This window comes from Budorcas taxicolor, chromosome 18, assembly GCF_023091745.1.
Source record: "Budorcas taxicolor isolate Tak-1 chromosome 18, Takin1.1, whole genome shotgun sequence".
NCBI classification, from domain to species: Eukaryota; Metazoa; Chordata; class Mammalia; order Artiodactyla; family Bovidae; genus Budorcas; species Budorcas taxicolor.
Window position 1 is genome coordinate 66034901 of NC_068927.1, and position 17963 is coordinate 66052863.

General features: G+C 43.6%; 2 protein-coding genes across 2 annotated transcripts in view; one reads left to right on the forward strand and one right to left on the reverse strand.

Annotated features, from left to right (window-relative positions):
* The window catches only part of LOC128062818 (zinc finger protein 850-like), a 782010-nt gene that overhangs the window by 76274 nt on the left and 687773 nt on the right, over positions 1-17963 (forward strand). The window lies entirely within an intron of this gene.
* LOC128062819 (zinc finger protein 28 homolog) overlaps positions 1-17963 on the reverse strand; it is a 148776-nt gene that overhangs the window by 37719 nt on the left and 93094 nt on the right. The window contains exons 11-14 of the mRNA XM_052655255.1: positions 8468-8474; positions 5863-6323; positions 5554-5775; positions 5083-5141 (exon numbers count right to left, since the gene is read on the reverse strand). Coding sequence (XP_052511215.1) covers positions 5083-5141; positions 5554-5775; positions 5863-6323; positions 8468-8474 — 749 coding nt within the window. The remainder of the gene's footprint in view (positions 1-5082; positions 5142-5553; positions 5776-5862; positions 6324-8467; positions 8475-17963) is intronic.

Genomic DNA, 17963 nt, shown 5'->3' on the forward strand with positions numbered 1-17963 from the left:
CGACCGCGCCCCTCCACTCCCAGAGGCCCGCGCGGCACCGGAGCCGCGGCCGAAGGAAGTTGGGTAGGAGGAGGGGAGGAATCGAGGGCTGGAATGAGAGAAGGAAAGCGGAGAGTGGAGGGAGATGGGGGAGGGAAGGGCAGACGAGTGGAGAGGAGAGGGTTTGCTTAGAGAGGAAGAGGGGAGGAGAGAAAATTCCAGAAAAGGAGGGTGCCAGGTCCACCCTTCTCCTGGGCTGGACTGAGGGATGCTTCTGGGCAGCTTACTTCAGAGTGAGGTTACACAAAATAGCTGAATTACAGAAAATTTGTGAAACATACCGAGATGCAAAGTAACAAACGATCATAAAAAAACAGTATTCACCCTTTTTATTGTGGCTTCCCTGATAGCTCAGTTGGTAAAGAATCCACCTGAAATGCAGGAAGCCCCCCAGGTTCGATTCCTGGGTCAGGAAGATCTGCTGGAGAAGGGGATAGGCTACCCACTCCAGTATTCTTGGGCTTCCCTTATGGTTCAGCTGGTAAAGAATCTGTCTGCAATGCGAGAGACCTGGGTTCGATCCCTGGTTGGGAAGATCCCCTGGAGAAGGGAAAGGCTACCCACTCGAGTATTCTGGCCTGGAGAACTCCATAAACTGTGTATGTATAGTCCATGGAGCCGCAGAGTCAGATATGACTAAGCAACTCAACTTATATGCCAGCTTCTGTTGTTGGCATTTTTATGACTTAAGAACGTGTTTAATCCTCACAACCAAGCTTCCAGGTGAGACAGTGGTACAGACGAGAGAGGCGGCACAGGAGGACCATGGCGGGCTGGGGTGGGAACCAGGCCTCCGGGCTGGGCCTCTTACACCATAAATCACAAAGCCAAGCACAAGAGCATTTGCTGAAATGTCTGGGTGGCCACAGAAATGTGAAGAGTCAGCTAGTCTTAGGTAGTCATTAATGACTTCCATTAAATATTTTGACAAATGTAGATATACACATGCAGCTGTGAAAAAAAAAAAAACAGAAATCATAGAGGTCCAGTGTACCGTTTATCTGGTTCCTGTAAGGATGATATCTGTTGTTACCTAACCAGGTTCATTTGCCCAAGGCACAGCAAGAAAGACGACGTTTGCAACAAGGAAAAGGTTTAATCCCAGGCAGCCAAGCAAGGAGGTGGGAGAACATCTCACCTGCCTCCCTGAGGGGAGGGGCTGGAGATATTTCGGGTTAAAGCAGCAGAATGGTCTTAGGCACGGGGAAAGGTACTGGAGGTGGGGGAAAGTGAGACAGTCTGTGTTCTGTGCAGGCCTGTCTGAGTGACATGCTTCCTCATGTACCCAACTGTAACACAGGGTATGGCCAGCTACTCAAAGGAAAAGGAGATTACAGTCAAAAGAAGGCAAGGAAAACTGGGCAGGGAAAAACAGAAAAACATGTACTTAGGGGCTTATTTTTGATATTATGAGTTCACACTAGATTACACGTCTGAAAAAATGCTTTTCACTTAATATAGCACAACTCTCTTTTATGGCTATATACACTTTTCAACAGTTGCATATAATTCTATTGAATGAATTGAGTGTAATTAACTTAACCCTTTGCCCATGACCGTACACTGCTAAGAGTTTATCATTAAAAAGTTTTCCCATTATACATTTACCTACCTTTGTACACTTTGGCTTCTGAGGAATATTGATTCAAATGGTCTGTATCTATATAGCAATTTATATAATGGGAAATGGATTTGCCTTGTTTTCACACATTCACCAAAACTGGATTATTATCACTCTTCTATGGTTTAAATCAATCTATTGGGGAAAAAAAAGTAGATTATATTATCACTTTATTTTGCATTGCCTTGACTACTAATGATAGTGGGTAATTTTCTTTTGCTGCTTTCATTTCATTTTCTTTAAAGTGGCCACTGTTGTTGTTTAGTTGCTAAGTCATGTCTGACTCTGCTACCCCATGGTCTGTGGCCTGCCAGCCTCTTGTCCATGGGATTTCCCAGGCAAGAATACTGGTGTGGGTTGCTGTTAGCACTGTCCATTTTCCTGAGTTGCAGGTGTTACTATTACTGATTTGTAACAGTACTTTTAATATCAGGAGTATTGCCCTTTGTCATATTTGTTGCAGACATTTTTTTCAGTCTCTCATTTCTCTCTTAACTGATGCTTTCACACAGAAGTGTTACTCAGTTTAATGTCACCTCCTGCGTTACGTGTACTGCTTAAGAAAGTGTGCCTCAAGCCAAGGTTACAGAAATATTCTGTTTTTCTTGTACTTTAGTATTGCAGATTTAGCGCTCTGTCAGAACTTCATCAGGGGCAAAGCATACATCTACGTCTTTCCAGAGAGCTAACTGTCCCAAGGCCATCTGATCAATCTGCCTTCGCCCCACTGAAATGAAAAATCCTTTTCATCATATATAAGGGCAATCAAAAATCTCCACATGCTCTTGATAAGACCACCTATCTCCGAGCCTCTATGCCAAAGTAAAGAGGAAGCCCCAAACGCCGTTTTCCAGTGCTTGTGTCCCCTCGATAAGAACTCCCCTCACATGGCCTTACGTAGCAGCCAAGAGGAAACTGGAGAGCTCGGGATGCTCCAGGTACCTCCAGGTGTATGAAGTGCTCCAGGTATAAGTGTTCTCCACCAGGAGTAAGAGTAACTACTTAGAGGGCAGGGGATCTCTTTTTAGATGATGAAAATATTCTAAAATTAAATGTGGTGATGGTTACACAACCCTGGACACACTAAAAGTCACTGAATTATATATATATATGGCTTCCTAAGTGTAAAGAATCCTCCTGCTAACATAGGAGACACAAGAGACTCGGTTTCCATCCCTGGGTCAGGAAGGAACACTGAAGGAGGAAATGGGAACCCACTCCAGTATTCTTCCCTGGAATGTTCCATGGAAAGAGGAGCCTGATGGGTTACAGTCCAGGACATCACAGAGTCAGACACCACTGAGCACACACAGACACACAGACACACACAGACACACACACGCCCCTCTCAGCAGTGAAAGTGCTGAGTCCTAACCACTGGACTGCCAGGGAATTCCTTGAATCATATACTTTAAGTGGGTGAGTTATAGCTCAGTAAGACTGCTGCCAAAACAAAATGAAACATTTCATCCCTGGTCAGGGAACTAGATCCCTTATGCTGCAACTAAGGATTCTGCATGCTGTAACTAAGACCCAGCACAGAAAACAAAAATCTCTAACAGCCTCTAAATCACAATTCACAAAGGGTGAAAAGAACTCTCATGAACCTTGTTAAACCATCAGTTCTCCCTGAAACACTCAAAGCATCGTAATTATCCACTTTGAGACTATCACAATTATTCTCATTATGTCCTTTGTGGCTGACAGCTTTTTCTAGTTCTTCCCTCACCCCTTGGCTCTAATGCCCATATGTTCTGGGGGTGTAAGGCATCCCCTGCCAGTCCCTGGATCCCCCTGGATCCCTCTTTGGATCGTTTCACATCATGGTACATGTCACATACTGACTATATAGTATTGCATTTCAAATTTGAGTTTGTCTTTTCCCACTAGATCTGCAAGATCAAACTTTTTTCAGTACATTTCACACCTTGCTGCATCCCCAGTACCTAAAACAGTGCCTGGAACATTAGTAAATGTTCAACTAATCTTAATTTAATGAGTATTACTGTACTACTTGTTATATCACAGTACCATATAGATGGTCAAAATGAGCTTGTCAACTTACATACTGGGACTTCTACTGGATTACCAGTGAATTCACGTATTTAACTTGGGAAGAAATGTCTCTGCCAGACTGAGTATGTCTATACAGAGACATGTCTAGCTTTTCATTTCCTCTGCATTTTAATATTTAAAAAATATTTAACATCTACATTCAAAAGCCAACTGCAGTATGTATGTTTTCCTGTTTTGGTATTTGTCTTGTCCGTCTCACAGAACAAGATGGGAAGCTTTACTGTATTTATTTTATATGCTAGAATAATTCAGTATCACAGGAGCTGTCTGTGGTTCTTTTCTACAGTTAAAGTGTTGAACTGTCTTTTGTAGTTTATTTCATGGCTATTAACCTACTCAAGTTTTCTAGCTGGTTCATTTTAGTTTACTTTTAATACTTTCCCCTGGCAAGTCCCACATTCTACCCAATGCTTTTGTTCTAACTGGCCTAGTCTCCCTCCTAAGTGCCAGGTGCGGTGAGATTTCCTCACCAATGATGCTAGATGTCTCCTTTTTTTAAGCCTTATTCTGCTAAACGTTGTTGTTGTTTAGTCACTGTGTAGTGTCTGACTCTTTTGCGACTGCCTGGACTGTATCCCGGCAGGCTCCTCTGTCCATGGGATTTCCCAGGCAACAATATGGATTGGGTTGCCATTTCCTCCTCCAGTAGATGTCTTTTTATTCATACAGAGGGAAGAGCAAGCCACCATGGTACCCTGGATATCATAGAATCTTTCAATTCTGAATGTGTTCATCTTTCCGACCTACAAGGAGAGTAAAGAGTTCTCTGTTTACTCTAAAATTTTAGGCTTCTTAGTCTTGACCTACTGGCTCATTATACTTGTAGCTTAACATCACTGTAAGGAAAAGTCTACCTTAATGGCACTCATTATAAGTCTATGATAGCATGCTAAATGCTTTAAGTGGATTACCTAACATATTTTTCAAAATAAGTGCTTTAAATGGAAAAGTAACATGAATAAATTCTTTATTTTTAAAAGATTCAGTTGGCTACAGTGTTAAAAATACACTTGAGGGGAGCAAGAGGAAATATGGTTGTAATGCTATGCAGAAATCCAAATGAGATGGCTGCATCTTGAACTGTGATAATGACACGCTGAGCTAGAAAAAAAGTGATCGATTCTAGAAATGTTTAGAAGATTGAAACTAGAGGACGTGGTGGTAGGAAGAGGCGGCAATCACCGAGGACGAGTCTCCAGCATGAATTCGCTGATGGTGAGCAAGATGTACAGTCTACCTAAACGCTTTTCCACATGCTTTGCACGTATACGGCCTTTCTCCAGTGTGAACTCTCCTGTGCAGTGTCAGATGGGCAGTCTGGCTGGAGGCCTCGTTGCATTCCTTACACTCGTAAGGTTTCTCCCCTGTGTGAATTCTCTGATGCAGAGTAAGGGATTTACGATGACTAAAGGCTTTTCCACGGATGCTGCATTTGTAAGTTTTCTCGCCCATGTGACGCCTTTGGTGACAGATCAGGGATGCCCTCTGTCTGAACGCCTTCCCACATTCGAGACACGCGTAGGGTCTTTTGCCAGTGGGAAGTCTCTGATGTTGAGCAAGATAGGCGCCATCACTGAAGGCCTTCCCACATTGTATTCATAAGGCTTCTCACCGGTGTGAACTCTGGTGCTGAATAAGGTGAGCAATCTGACTGAAGGCCTTACCACTCCTTCCATTCATGTGGTTTCTCTCCAGTGTGTATCTTCTGACGCTGCGCAAGATGAGCACTCTGGCTGAAGGTTTTGCTGCAGTCCCTCCATTAGTAAGCTTTCTCCCCGGTATGAGTTCTCTGATGGTGGGCGAGGTGCGTGCTCTGCCTGAAAGCTTTCCCACACTCCTTACATTCATAGGGTTTCTCTCCAGTATGGACTCTCTGATGAAGAGTGAGCGAGCCACGATGGCTAAAGGCTTTCTCACAGATACTACATTCATAGGGTTTCTCTCCTGTATGAATTCTCTGATGGACGGTCAGGGAGGAGCCATGGCTAAAAGCCTTTCCACACACCTTACATTTATAGGGTCTCTCTCCAGTATGGATTCTCTTATGCTGAATAAGTCCTATGTGGTCAGTGAAGGCTTTCCCACAGTCGATACAATCAAAGGGCTTTTCTCCAGTGTGACAGTACCTTCGATGGCGTGTAAGAGAAGCGTTCTGCTGGAAGGCTTTCCTACAGTCAGTGCATTTGTAGGGCCTCTTTCCAGTGTGAATCCTTCGGTGATGAGCCAGAGATGAACAATAACTAAAGGCCTTCCCACATTCGATACATTCGTAGGGTTTCTCTCCAGTGTGAGCTCTCTGGTGTTGGGCAAGATACGCAAGCTGGCTGAAGGCTTTGTCACACTGCTCACACTGGTAAGGTTTTTCTCCAGTGTGAACTCTCTGGTGTTGAATGAGATGAGCATTCTGGCTGAATGCTTTTCCACACTCAGTACATTTGAAGGGTTTTTCTCCTGTGTGGATTCTCTGATGTTGAGCAAGGTGGGCACTCTGGCTAAAGGCTTTTCCGCATTCGAGACATTCATAGGGTTTCTCTCCAGTATGAATTCTCTGATGAAGAGTAAGAGTTGAGATTTTGCTGAAAGTTTTCTCACAGTTGTTACATTTCAAAAGTTTCTTTTCTCCATAGACCTGCTTGTCTTTTTTCACAAAGGAATGTGTCTTTAAGCTTTTCTTATCTGTGTCAAAATTATATATTCTCTCTTTGATGGGAAATAGCTGTTTTATATAACATAATGTATTCAGATGAAAAATTGTCCCAGATTTGTTAAAGTGGTCTCCTTTCTCAATAAGGGTATCTATGTGACTGACTGTCTCTTGCCTAAAATGTGTCTTTGGACTTACCAGCTCCCTCTCAAACAGGTCTTCACACTTCCAGTTTTCCCCTAATGTGGAACATTCAAGGTCATAGCTTGTAAGTCTTTCCATTATCATTGCCTGAGATAACTTTTCCTCATAGATGTCCTGGTTTAGAGATAATTCCTTTTTCATCCACACATACTCCAAGTCTGAAAGATATTAAGAAAGCAAATATCTCCTTTATTTAATGCTAGAAGAACAGAAACTTACAAAACAAAACCATGTGAATCACAACAGTTGCTGAAGCCTATAAAGGGACATGTTTTTGACAGTTCTTCAAGTTAGGTGATGTGACCATCTTTGCATTTCTAGAATAAACGCTCCTTGGCTATGGTATATTATTTCAACATGACTTTTTATTTAAGATATTGTACTAATATTTATTATTGCATTAATAATTCCCTTTTTGGGGATGCTCTTTTGGTATCGAATGTTACACTATCTTCACAGTAACATTTTAAAATAGTTCTCCTTTTTATTCTCTGTCAAGGAAAACTTCAAACAATGATTTTTTTCTTTACAAGCTTTATATAATTACTGTGTGAAACTATTTGGGGTTAATTGCTTCTTTTTGGGGAGGAAGCAGTTCTTAAATGACTTCCTACATGTTTTCAGTGGTACCTGGTCTGTTCAAATTTTCTATCTCTGGTGTCAGTTCTGGTAATTACAGTCTCATAAAGTATCATCCATTTCATTCAGATTTTCAAATTGTTTACAAATAGTTGAGTTTCAAAAATGGATTCATATCATTCTTTTAAGTACTTAGGCATCATTTACCATTATTTCTTTCCTGTGTCTTCTCTCATTTGTCCTGACAGTTTATATATACTTTTATCTCTAGCAATATAAATCACTATGTGTAACTTATTTCAGTTTTCCTGAGATTCATTGTTTTTTCTAATATCTTGAGTTGGATGCTTAATTCATTTAAAAATTATTTATTGTTTATTAACATACAGTGTTAGTGACCTACCAACATCCACTTCTTGAAACTTTGAGAACTGAAAGCAGGAAAAGGCCACACAGCAAGCCTCAGAATAAACTAACCTCCTCACTTGAAGCTCATCTCCCTGCAGTATATGTCCACAGGCTCTCATCTATTGCTCTAAACCAGAAAAAAATCTTTTAAGCAGGACAGGGTGAAAAAACTAATAAACTGAAGAAAGTAACCTAAGCCAAAAACTCCTAGTAAGTACAATAAAAGGGAGAAGACAGACAAAGAAGAAGGAAATAGGTAACATTAGTGAGTTACTTTCTTCATCTTTCATATGGGTATCAAAAGATGTTATTTTGAATCTCAAGTGGATGAGTTTTAAAATGCAAATTAAAAAATACATGAAGTCATAAAGTTAACAACTTTTAGAACTAAAGTTTTTCAATTCAAGGGGTGGGATGATGTGAAGGGGGATTAAAGAAAAAGCATAGACAACAAAACAAAAAAACAACAACAACAAAGAGAAAAATGATTAAAAGCAGAGAGGAAAACGTAGTTATATACTGGTTAACTTGATAAGTCACATTTTAAAGAAAGGAAACATTTAAACAAGTTTGAAAAATTGGACACAAACCTGCCTAAAGAATTTAAAAAATGGCTCAAAATCAGGAATAATTATAACAATATAGTACTTGAGCAGAACTAGGTAAACATCAGTGGAACACAACAGAGTTCAGAAACAGACTGGTATTGGTAGAAAGTCAGTAAAGGTTGTATGTTGTACCCATGGGGAAAAGAAGAAAAGACCCACTTAAAAAATACTGGTAGAGGAGTTCCCTGGTAGTCCAGTGGTTTACAGTTGGCCTGCCAATGCAGGGGACATGGGTTTGATCCCTGGTCTGGGAAAATCCCACATGCTGCCGGGCAGCTAAGCCTGTACACCACAACTACTATGCCCACGTCCCGTGACTACTGAAACCTGCTCACCCAGAGCCCGTGCTCTGCAACAAGAGAAGCCACCCCAGGGAGAAGCCCGTGCACTGCAATGAAGGGTTGCCCTGCTCACTGCAACTAGAGAAAGTCTGTGGCGCAGCAACAAAGAACCAGGACAGCCAAAAATAATTAAATAAAAGGTTGTGTATATGTGTGTGGCAACTGCTCAGTTGTAGCCCGACAGGCTCCTCTGTCCATAACATTTAAAATGGTACAAAAAAAAAAAAAAAAAGTTGTAGAATAAAAGGTTTCAATTTGGGAAGGACTTGGAGAGGTGTTTTCCAACAAGTGTCAGAGGGAAGAAACACCTTTAGAATTGTTTTCCCAGCTGTAGCCATCCCGCATTTACCTGGGCACAGGCCTCTGGTCAACTCTCCTTTCATCATCCAGGGCTCTTTATCTTGCTCCAGGAAAGAGATCACATCTGGTTTTGAAATGCAAAGACCTGTATGTAAGAGAAAACAAGAACATTACCTATGCTGTGGATATTCCAGAGCTAAGTGGTCCTGAGAAAGAGAAACATCGCAGGAAAATGCTGATAAGATATGACAGACTACTGAGGTGGAAAGACTCCGAAGGGGAGACAGAAGGTGGCAAACGCTCTCACCCAGCGAAGCCAGGTTGCTGTAGTTCTCTAACATCACTTTCTTGTACAAAGTCCTCTGAGCAAGAGTCAGCCATTCCCACTCATCTTGGGAGAAGTCGACGGCTACATCCATGAAAGTCACTGCATCCTGAAATTACACAAATGTCCTCTTGCACAATTAGCATTCATCCCCTGACTTAGCTGGCTCCAGAGTTATAAGTTAGGGAAAAAAACACTGGGTGAGTGATTGCAGTGGGCTGTCTAAAGGATAGAGATCAAGTAGCTAGTTGAACCGAACGACTTTTCTGCCTAGTTACACTTTACATATTAGGAAAAAGAAAACCACAGAGATGCTCTCTGCTCTTAAAGCATTTTATGGTGTGAGGAGATATTCTCACATGAAAAAATGCTGCCTGCATTCAAAACCGAGTGTCATCAGCATTTTGGTTACCTGATGCAAAGAGCCAACTCATTGGAAAAGACGTTAATGTTGGGAAAGATTGATGGCAGAAGGAGAAGGGGGTGGCAGACGATGAGATGGTTAGAAAGCATCACTGACTCAATTCACATGAATTTGAGCAAACTCCGGGAGATAGTGAAGGACAAGGAAGCCTGGTAGGCTGCAGTCCATGGGGTCACAAAGAGCAGGGCACAACTTAGTGACTGAACAACAACAGTAATCATGGCAATTTCCCTGGCAGTCCAGTTGTTAAGATGCTATGCTCCCTCCCACTGCAGGGGACATGGGTTCAACCCCTAAGATCCTGCATGCCTTGCAGTGCAGCCAAAAACACGCCACAACAAAACAAACAAAACCCCTAGAATATTACGAAGCAGTGAATTATTTTATATGTTAGGAGTTAGCTCACTTTTCTACAAGGAGAGTCTAAAGAGCTCTGGGACTGCAATAGAAAGTTTCAAGGAATGAGGCTGACCTGATGAGCATGACTTCAAGCTCCACAATATATTCTAAGAAATCTTAGTGTTCTTGAGATACCGAGGTATGCCTAAAAAATGAAAGAAAAACGGCCTAGCAGTACTATTCTCTTTTGAAATACAAATATATTTGGATTAGGAGAGAACTCATTTGGCAAACTGTTTTTTGATAAGCTGCTGAGAAGTGTCAGGAGAGACCATACGAGATAAGCACATGACAAGCAACCCGTGTCTTGTTACATGAACTGAATTTATAACCAACCGTGAAGTGAGGCTGGTTCTGGGGCTGATGGGAGATTTTCCGTTCCTCTTTTTGTGATTTCATTTATATTAATATCTAAGAATCATTTCCATAAATATCTAAGAATGAGTTTTGAATATACAGCAGTCTTGAGTAAGACCAGAGAAAAAGGTCAGATTATTCCAAAGAGTTCAGACTCTAGCACTGGCTAGCTGGGTGATCTTTGCCAAGTCGATCAACTCCTTTGTGCTTCAAGATTTCCCTCCTAAAAAATATGAGAATAATTTCAGTACCTACCTTAGAGCAGCACGGTGAGAATTAAATGAAGCAACAGGCACAGTACAGGCTAAGTACTCAAGAACTGTTATCTATGATAATGATAAAGGAAAGATGGGAATGAAAGAAGTGGAGCCCAGAAAGAGGTGAAACATTTGGTTTAATATTTCAATAAAAGCTTTACTTACATTTCACTTTACTAATTTCAGTATGCTATGGTAGTTAAGAACATGGCTGTGGTGGTGTCACACAGAAATAATTCTCATAAACACACAGGATTATGAGAGACAGTGGAGGGAGAGCTCGTGGAAGAGCAACTCCCTGAGGACACTGCTGAGAGCATATTTAGCAGAAGCTTATCTGACAGCTCAGAGGAGCATGACAAAAACCAGAAATCAAGCACAAAGGCAAACATATGAGGGAAATGGAATGAGCGTGTACACTACTCTGAAGTCAGTGAAGGATCACACGGGATTCATAAGCACTTGTTCTGTGTGCAGAACAGTATCTGCAGTGGGCTGGTATGTCAGCCAAACTATCTGTCTCATGGGCATGAGAAAGGTCACACAAGAAAGAACACAGCTACAAGACAGCAGAGCGTATATGAAGACTAGAAAGTATATCCTCCCACACATGGTCTCTGAAGCCAGAACACCTATGTTCAAGTCCTGTTCTGCTCAGCAAACCTAAGCTGTTAGTTTTGTTTTCAACCACTTAAGATATTTTAAATTCAAAAGAATAGTTGATTGCATTACATAGAAATATCTCTGACTAGATGGACACTGAGTTTGAGCGAGCTCCGGGAGTTGGTGATGGACAGGGAAGCCTGGCGTGCTGCAGTCCGTGGGGTCACAAAGAGTCAGACACGAGTGAGCAACTGAACTGAACTGACCTACCATTTCCACTGCGCTTCCTTAAATCCCAATGTTCCAATTTTCAGAAGGAAACAAGCTTGCCAAAGTCCTGGAAAGCAAGCTAGTACTTTAGGAGAAAAAAGGGAATACTAACCAGGGACATGGCTTTAAGAAGTTCAATTCCCATCACCTCTTCTTCCTGGCTCCTCAAGTGGAGAAGGGCTTTACCCCGAGAGGGCAGAGCTGGGAGGAGGAGAAAGGAATGATGTGAAACTGAGAAGCTCTGACAGTCACAGCCCAGAAGCATCGCCCTTCAGCCCCGTCTGTTCTCTACTCCACGCTCCATTCCTGCGGCACCCTCCTCTCACAGTCCAGGAAGTCGCTGGGAGACCTTTAGTTTACAGCTGGGGTTCTGCTCTGCTCTGGATTTCCAGGCTGAGCACTATCGCTCTCTCGCCCAAATCCACCCTTTCAATAACAATACAGATGTATGAGGCATGCTGTATATATTAAAACTCTGATTTGACTGTCAGAATCTTCAACAAAAATGGGGAATATTGTCACAGTTTCACATATGAAAGCTCTGGGAAGTAAAGTATTTTGCACAAGTCACAAGCTTGTAAACAGTGCAGCCTAGTCACCAACGTAGATTTGCCTGACTTCCACCCAAGTTATTTACTCAAGCAGACACCAGAATATAACAGAAAAAAATCCCCCATGTGCAAATAACTACTAAGGATTTGCAAAGAGTCTATGAGACTTGAAAAAAGCCATCTTCCCGAGAAAGTATTACCACCTTGGTTACAACAGAGTCCACGTGGCTTGCAGATAGCTGGACCAAAAACCTGTCAGCAGACTCAGGTTCCCATTATGCTTTGTGACAAACTATTTAGTTCTGAAGAAGTCCCCTGTCCCCTAAGCCAAGTTTCTTCAATCAGGAAGAGGATAAACTGACTTGATTCTGGTTTCTTTCTTCTAAACTCCAGTGCTTTTTCAAAGCATTATAATGATGATTAAAAGAACGAACACTTATTAAGCACTGGTTATTATGTGGTAGGGACTACACCATGTACTTCACAGGTATGAGTTCACTTAATCCTTATAACAGTATATATAATATTGTCCTCATTTTACATAACAAAAGCTGGGTCTGAAAGTTTAAATAAAAAAACTCCTGCAGTGGAGGTCTTGGGATCTGAACTCTTGAACTTACTTAACCTTCTCAGGGTCAGTTTCTCAAGTGTCAAAGGTGGTTAAGAATGTCACCCCAAGCAGATGTTGAAGGGCTTACATGAGACCCAGAATGAGGGGGACTCTAGACTCAGCCTGTCTTGGATGTGAATCCTGGCTCCTCTACTTACCAGTGATTACTTGTCCTTTCTATGCCTCAGTATCCTCATCTGTAAAAAGGAGATAAGATAGCTTCCAGTTCCTACTGTTTTCAGGTTTGGTGTTAATATCCCCCGAAGGTCTTAGAACCGTGTCTGGCCTAGAGAAAGCACTCAGTAAACATGAGCTACCATTACTGCACGCAGAAAAACAAGTGAAGAACAGTAAGGCTATGGGCAGTGTTTCTCCCCCCGCTCTTTACTCACTCTGGTTGTGAAGGGGTGCGGCTGGAGACAAAGCAGTGTGAGGCAGGAATGGGGGAATATTTCTGTTCACCTACTACAAGGTGGCTAAGCCACGGAGAGGCAGGGATCCCTCAGCACTTCCAAATGAAGCTGTGAATCTCGCCTTCCTCCCACGTCTCATCCCAGTGATAAATGGGACAGGACTCTAACAGATTTTTAAATTCATTAATTTTTAATTGGAGGATTATTGCTTTACAATGTTGTATTGATTTATAACATAGCAACATGAATCAGCCCTAAGTATACACATGTCCCCTCTATCTTGAACCTCCCTCCTACCCATCTAGGTCCTTAGAGTGCCAGGTTTTAGCACCTTGCATCATACAGCAAATTCCCACTGGATATCTGTTTTACACATGGCAATACATATGTTTCCGTGGTACTCTCTCAATTCCCCAGCCTCTCTGTCCCCAGCTGTGTCCACAAATCTATCCTCTAGGGCTGCATCTCTACTGCTACCAGGCATACCAGTATCATCAGTATCATTTTTCTAGATTCCATATGTATGTGTTAATATACGAGATTTGTTTTTCTTTCTGACTCACTTCACTCTGAAACAGGGCCCAGGTTCATCCACCTCATTAGAACTGATTCAAATGAGTTCCTTTTTATGCTGCTGCTGCTAAGTCACTTTAGTTGTGTCCGAATCTGTGTGACTCCATAGACGGCAGCACACCAGGCTCCTCTGTGCCTGGGATTCTCCAAGCAAGAACATTGGAGTGGGTTGCCATTCCCTTCTCCGTTCTTTTTTATGGCTGAGTATCAAATCCCTTACGATTATGCAGTTAAAGTGACAAATAGATTCAGGGGATTAGATCTGATAGACAGAGTGCCTGAAGAATTATGGACAGAGGTTTGTGACTTTGTACAGGAGGCAGTGATCAAGACCATCCCCAAGAAAAAGCAATGCAAAAAAGCAAAACAGCTGTCTGAGGAGGCCTTACAAATAGCTGTGAAAAGAAGAGAAGCAAAAAGCAAAGGAGAAATGGAAAGATACACCCATTTGAATGCAGAGTTCCAAAGAATAGCAAGGAGAGACAAGAAAGCCTTCCTCAGCAATCAATGCAAATAAATAGAGGAAAACAATAAAATGAGAAAGACTAGCGATCTCTTCAAGAAAACTAGAGATACTGAGAAAATATTTCATGCAAAGATGAGCACAATAAAGGAAATGGTATGGACCTAACAGAAACAAAAGATATTAAGAAGAGGTGGCAAGAATACACAGAACTATACAAAAAAGATCTTCATGACCCAGAAACCACAATGATGTGATCACTTACTTAGAGCCAGACATCCTGGAATGTGAAGTCAAGTGGGCCATAGGAAGCATCACTATAAACAAAGCTAGTGGAGGTGATGGAATTCCAGTTGAGCTGTTTCAAATCGTAAATGATGATGATGTCAAAGTGCTGCACTCAATACGCCAGCAAATCTGGAAAACTCAGCAGTGGCCACAGGACTGAAAAGGTCAGTTTTCATTCCAGTCCCAAAGAAAGGCAATGCCAAAGAATGCTCAAAAGAATGCTCAAACTTCTGTACAATTGTGCTCATCTCACACACTAGCAAAATAATGCTCAAAATTCTCCAAGCCAGGCTTCAACAATATGTGAACCATGAACTTTCAGATGTTCAAGCTGGATTTAGAAAAGGCAGAGGAACCAGGGATCAAATTGCCAACATCTGTTGGATCATCAAAAAAGCAAGAGAGTGCCAGAAAAACATCTATTTCTGCTTTATTGACTATGCCAAAGTCTTTGAGATATGGATCACAACAAACTGTGGATAATTCTTCAAGACAGGGGAATATCAGACCACCTGCCCTGCCTCCTGAGAAATCTGTATGCAGGTCAAAAAGCAACAGTTAGAACTGGACATGGAACAACAGACTGGTTCCAAATAGGAAAAGGAGTACGTCAAGGCTGTATATTGTCACCCTGCTTATTTAACTTATACGCAGAGTACATCATGAAAAACACTGGACTGGAAGAAGCACAAGCTGGAATCAAGATTGCCGGGAGAAATATCAATAACCTCAGATATGCAGATGACACCACCCTTATGGCAGAAAGTGAAGAACTAACAAGCCTCTTGATGAAAGTGAAAGAGGAGAGTAAAAAAGCTGGCTTAAAACTCAACATTCAGAAAACTAAGATCATGGGATCCGGTCCCATTACTTCATGCCAAATAGACGGGGAAACAATGGAAACAGTGAAATTTTGGGGGCTCCAAAATCACTGCAGATGGTGACTGCAGCCATAAAATTAAGACACTTACTCCTTGGAAGAAAACCTATGACAAACCAAGAGAGCATATTAAAAAGCAGAGACATTACTTTACCAACAAAGGTCCATCTAGTCAAAGCTATGGTTTTTCCAGTAGTCATGTATGGATGTGAGAGTTGGACTATTAAGAAAGCTGAGTGAGAAAGAATTGATGCTTTTGAACTGTGGTGTTGAAGAAGACTCTTGAGAGTCCCCTGGACTGACTGCAAGGAGATCCAACCAGTCCATCCTAGAGGAAATCAACCCTGAATATTCACTGGAAGGACTGATGCTGAAGCTGAAACTCTAAAACTTTGGCCACCTGATGCAAAGAACTGACTCATTGGAAAACACCCTGATGCTGGGAAAGATGGAAGGTGGGAGGAGAAGGGGACCACAGAGGATGAGATGGTTGGATGGCGTCACCGACGCGATGGACATGAGTTTGGGTAAATTCTGGGAGTTGCTGATGGATAGGGAAGCCTGGCGTGCTGCAGTTCATGCGGTCGCAGAGAGTAGGACACGACTGAGCAACTGAACCGAATTGAATATTCTAACACTAACAGATTAAAAAAAAATTAAATACTGAGGTCCTCCTTGAAGAGCAGCAGAGCACTCAGAGGTAATGTTCTAATCCTGAAGGCTCTCTCCCCTGGGTCCTTGGAGACACCCACACAGACCTGTAAGGGGAGGGCAAGTCAAGTCCAGTTCCTGAATTCAGCTCCATACTCTGGTCCTAGGTGACCGTTTAAATCTTTGAACTTCTGCGTCCACCAGAGTCTGAGGCCAGGGCCATCATCCTCCAGTCCCTGGACCCACAAGCAGTACCCCCAACCCCAATTTCCACTCTTACCTCCATACTCAGGCCCGTGGACATGTCTGGTGTCCCGACTTCTACATCTTCCAGGCGGGCAGGGAAGAAAGGCTTTAGCCGCCCCACCCCGACCGGGCACCTTCCCAAGATTCCAAGGCTTTGGGCCACACCGAACTTTCGGTGCGGGAGTCGGGGGTGCTGGACTGCAGTGGGGCGGTCTCCTCCGGGGGTGTTTTCAGCTCTCAGCCACGGAAAATCCTTCACTCGTTCCAATACACGCCGCTGGGACGGGCAAAGTGCACAAGAGACACGCGCAGAAACACGAGCCCCAGTCACACACCAGCCGCCTCCGCCGCCCACCCGCTAGTCGCGTCACACCTGCGCGTACACACCCTCCATTCACACACGTACCCGCCTCCTCTCCCCGGTCACACCCTCCACGCACTGTCGGTCACGGTCGCCAAGTCACGCGCGCACGATCACGACTGCCGCCCTCCTTGCCCGAAGTGGGCGCGTCCTCACAGCACAAGGGCCCCTGGGCAACTTAGCCCCAACAGGGACGCCGGCATTTGAAGCCGGGCGAGCAGGCTGCTAAGGCAGGGCTCCTCTCCGCTGCCTGGTGACCGCCGCCCTCTGTAACTTCTCGGTGCCTCCCCTTCCGGAACGGGGCGGTCTGGAGGCCTCACAGCTCCGACTCCGGGTCCAGAAGCCCTGGCTACCTCCCGGGGGCTTCTGGGAGCCGTCTCCGGGCTCGCACTGCGCAGGCGCAGCTGTTAGGCTCAGCCAGCTGAGACCCGTGTGGCTGCGGCCGACAGTGGGCGGGGCCACAGGGTGCGTGGAGCGCGCAGGCGCATGGAGCCCGAGGATGGTCTGGGAAGTGGGCGGAGCTTCCAGGATAGACAGAGGTTGGAGATTTCGGATTTCTCCTGGTGCTTTATGACTGTGTGTACATATGTGGTGGCTGGGATCGGGGGCAAGGGGAGGCAGGTAATTTCCAAAAGTCTGACGATTGAAGAGGGCTTCCCAAGGGGCGCTAGTGGTAAAGAACCCGCCTACCAGTGCATGAGACTTAAGAGACACCGGTCGGATCCCTGGAATGGGAAGATCCCCTGGGGGAACCCACTCCACTATTCTTGCCTGGAGAATTCCATGGACAGAGGAGCCTGGCAGGCCACAGTCCACAGGGTCGCATAGGTTCGGACACGACGGAAGCGACTTAGCCCGCACAGGTCGAAGAACTGACGTTTCACTCTAATTATGATTCACTTTTAAAAGAGCATCACATTTACCCTTGAAGCCAGCATTTCTCATCGCCGTTAGTTTTTGCTAAGAGCTCTCCAGCCCCTGTGCGCAGTGGGCTTGTGATCCTGCTGTATCATGAGTATTCCTTACTAATAAAACATGGGATTTCGTTTCTCTTTTGATCTCTTTCAACCAGTCCTCAATATACAGCTTCTCCGTAGTTCTGAGAATCACCCTCTAGAATCACCAATTTCTACATGAGCATAAAAGATGACTTTAACTTCGAAGTTACAGTATTGGAAGGATCGCAGGGGCCTTGAAGATCTAAAGAACTTAACAAAACTAGGATGTGGGGAAGCAGGAATCATTTAAATGCATCAGATAGGTAGAGACGCAGAAATATTTAGGTGCTTCCAAAGGCTGACTCAGTTCCACCTATCTGCAGTCCAGGAGTGGCATTCCACATCCTTAACAGCTAGCACAAGGAGGGGCAGAGCCAACCAAGCTGAAGAGTGAACTACAAGAAAACATCCCTTATGGCCTGTGAAAGTTTCTCAGTCACGTCCCCACTCTTTGCGACCCCATGGACTATACAT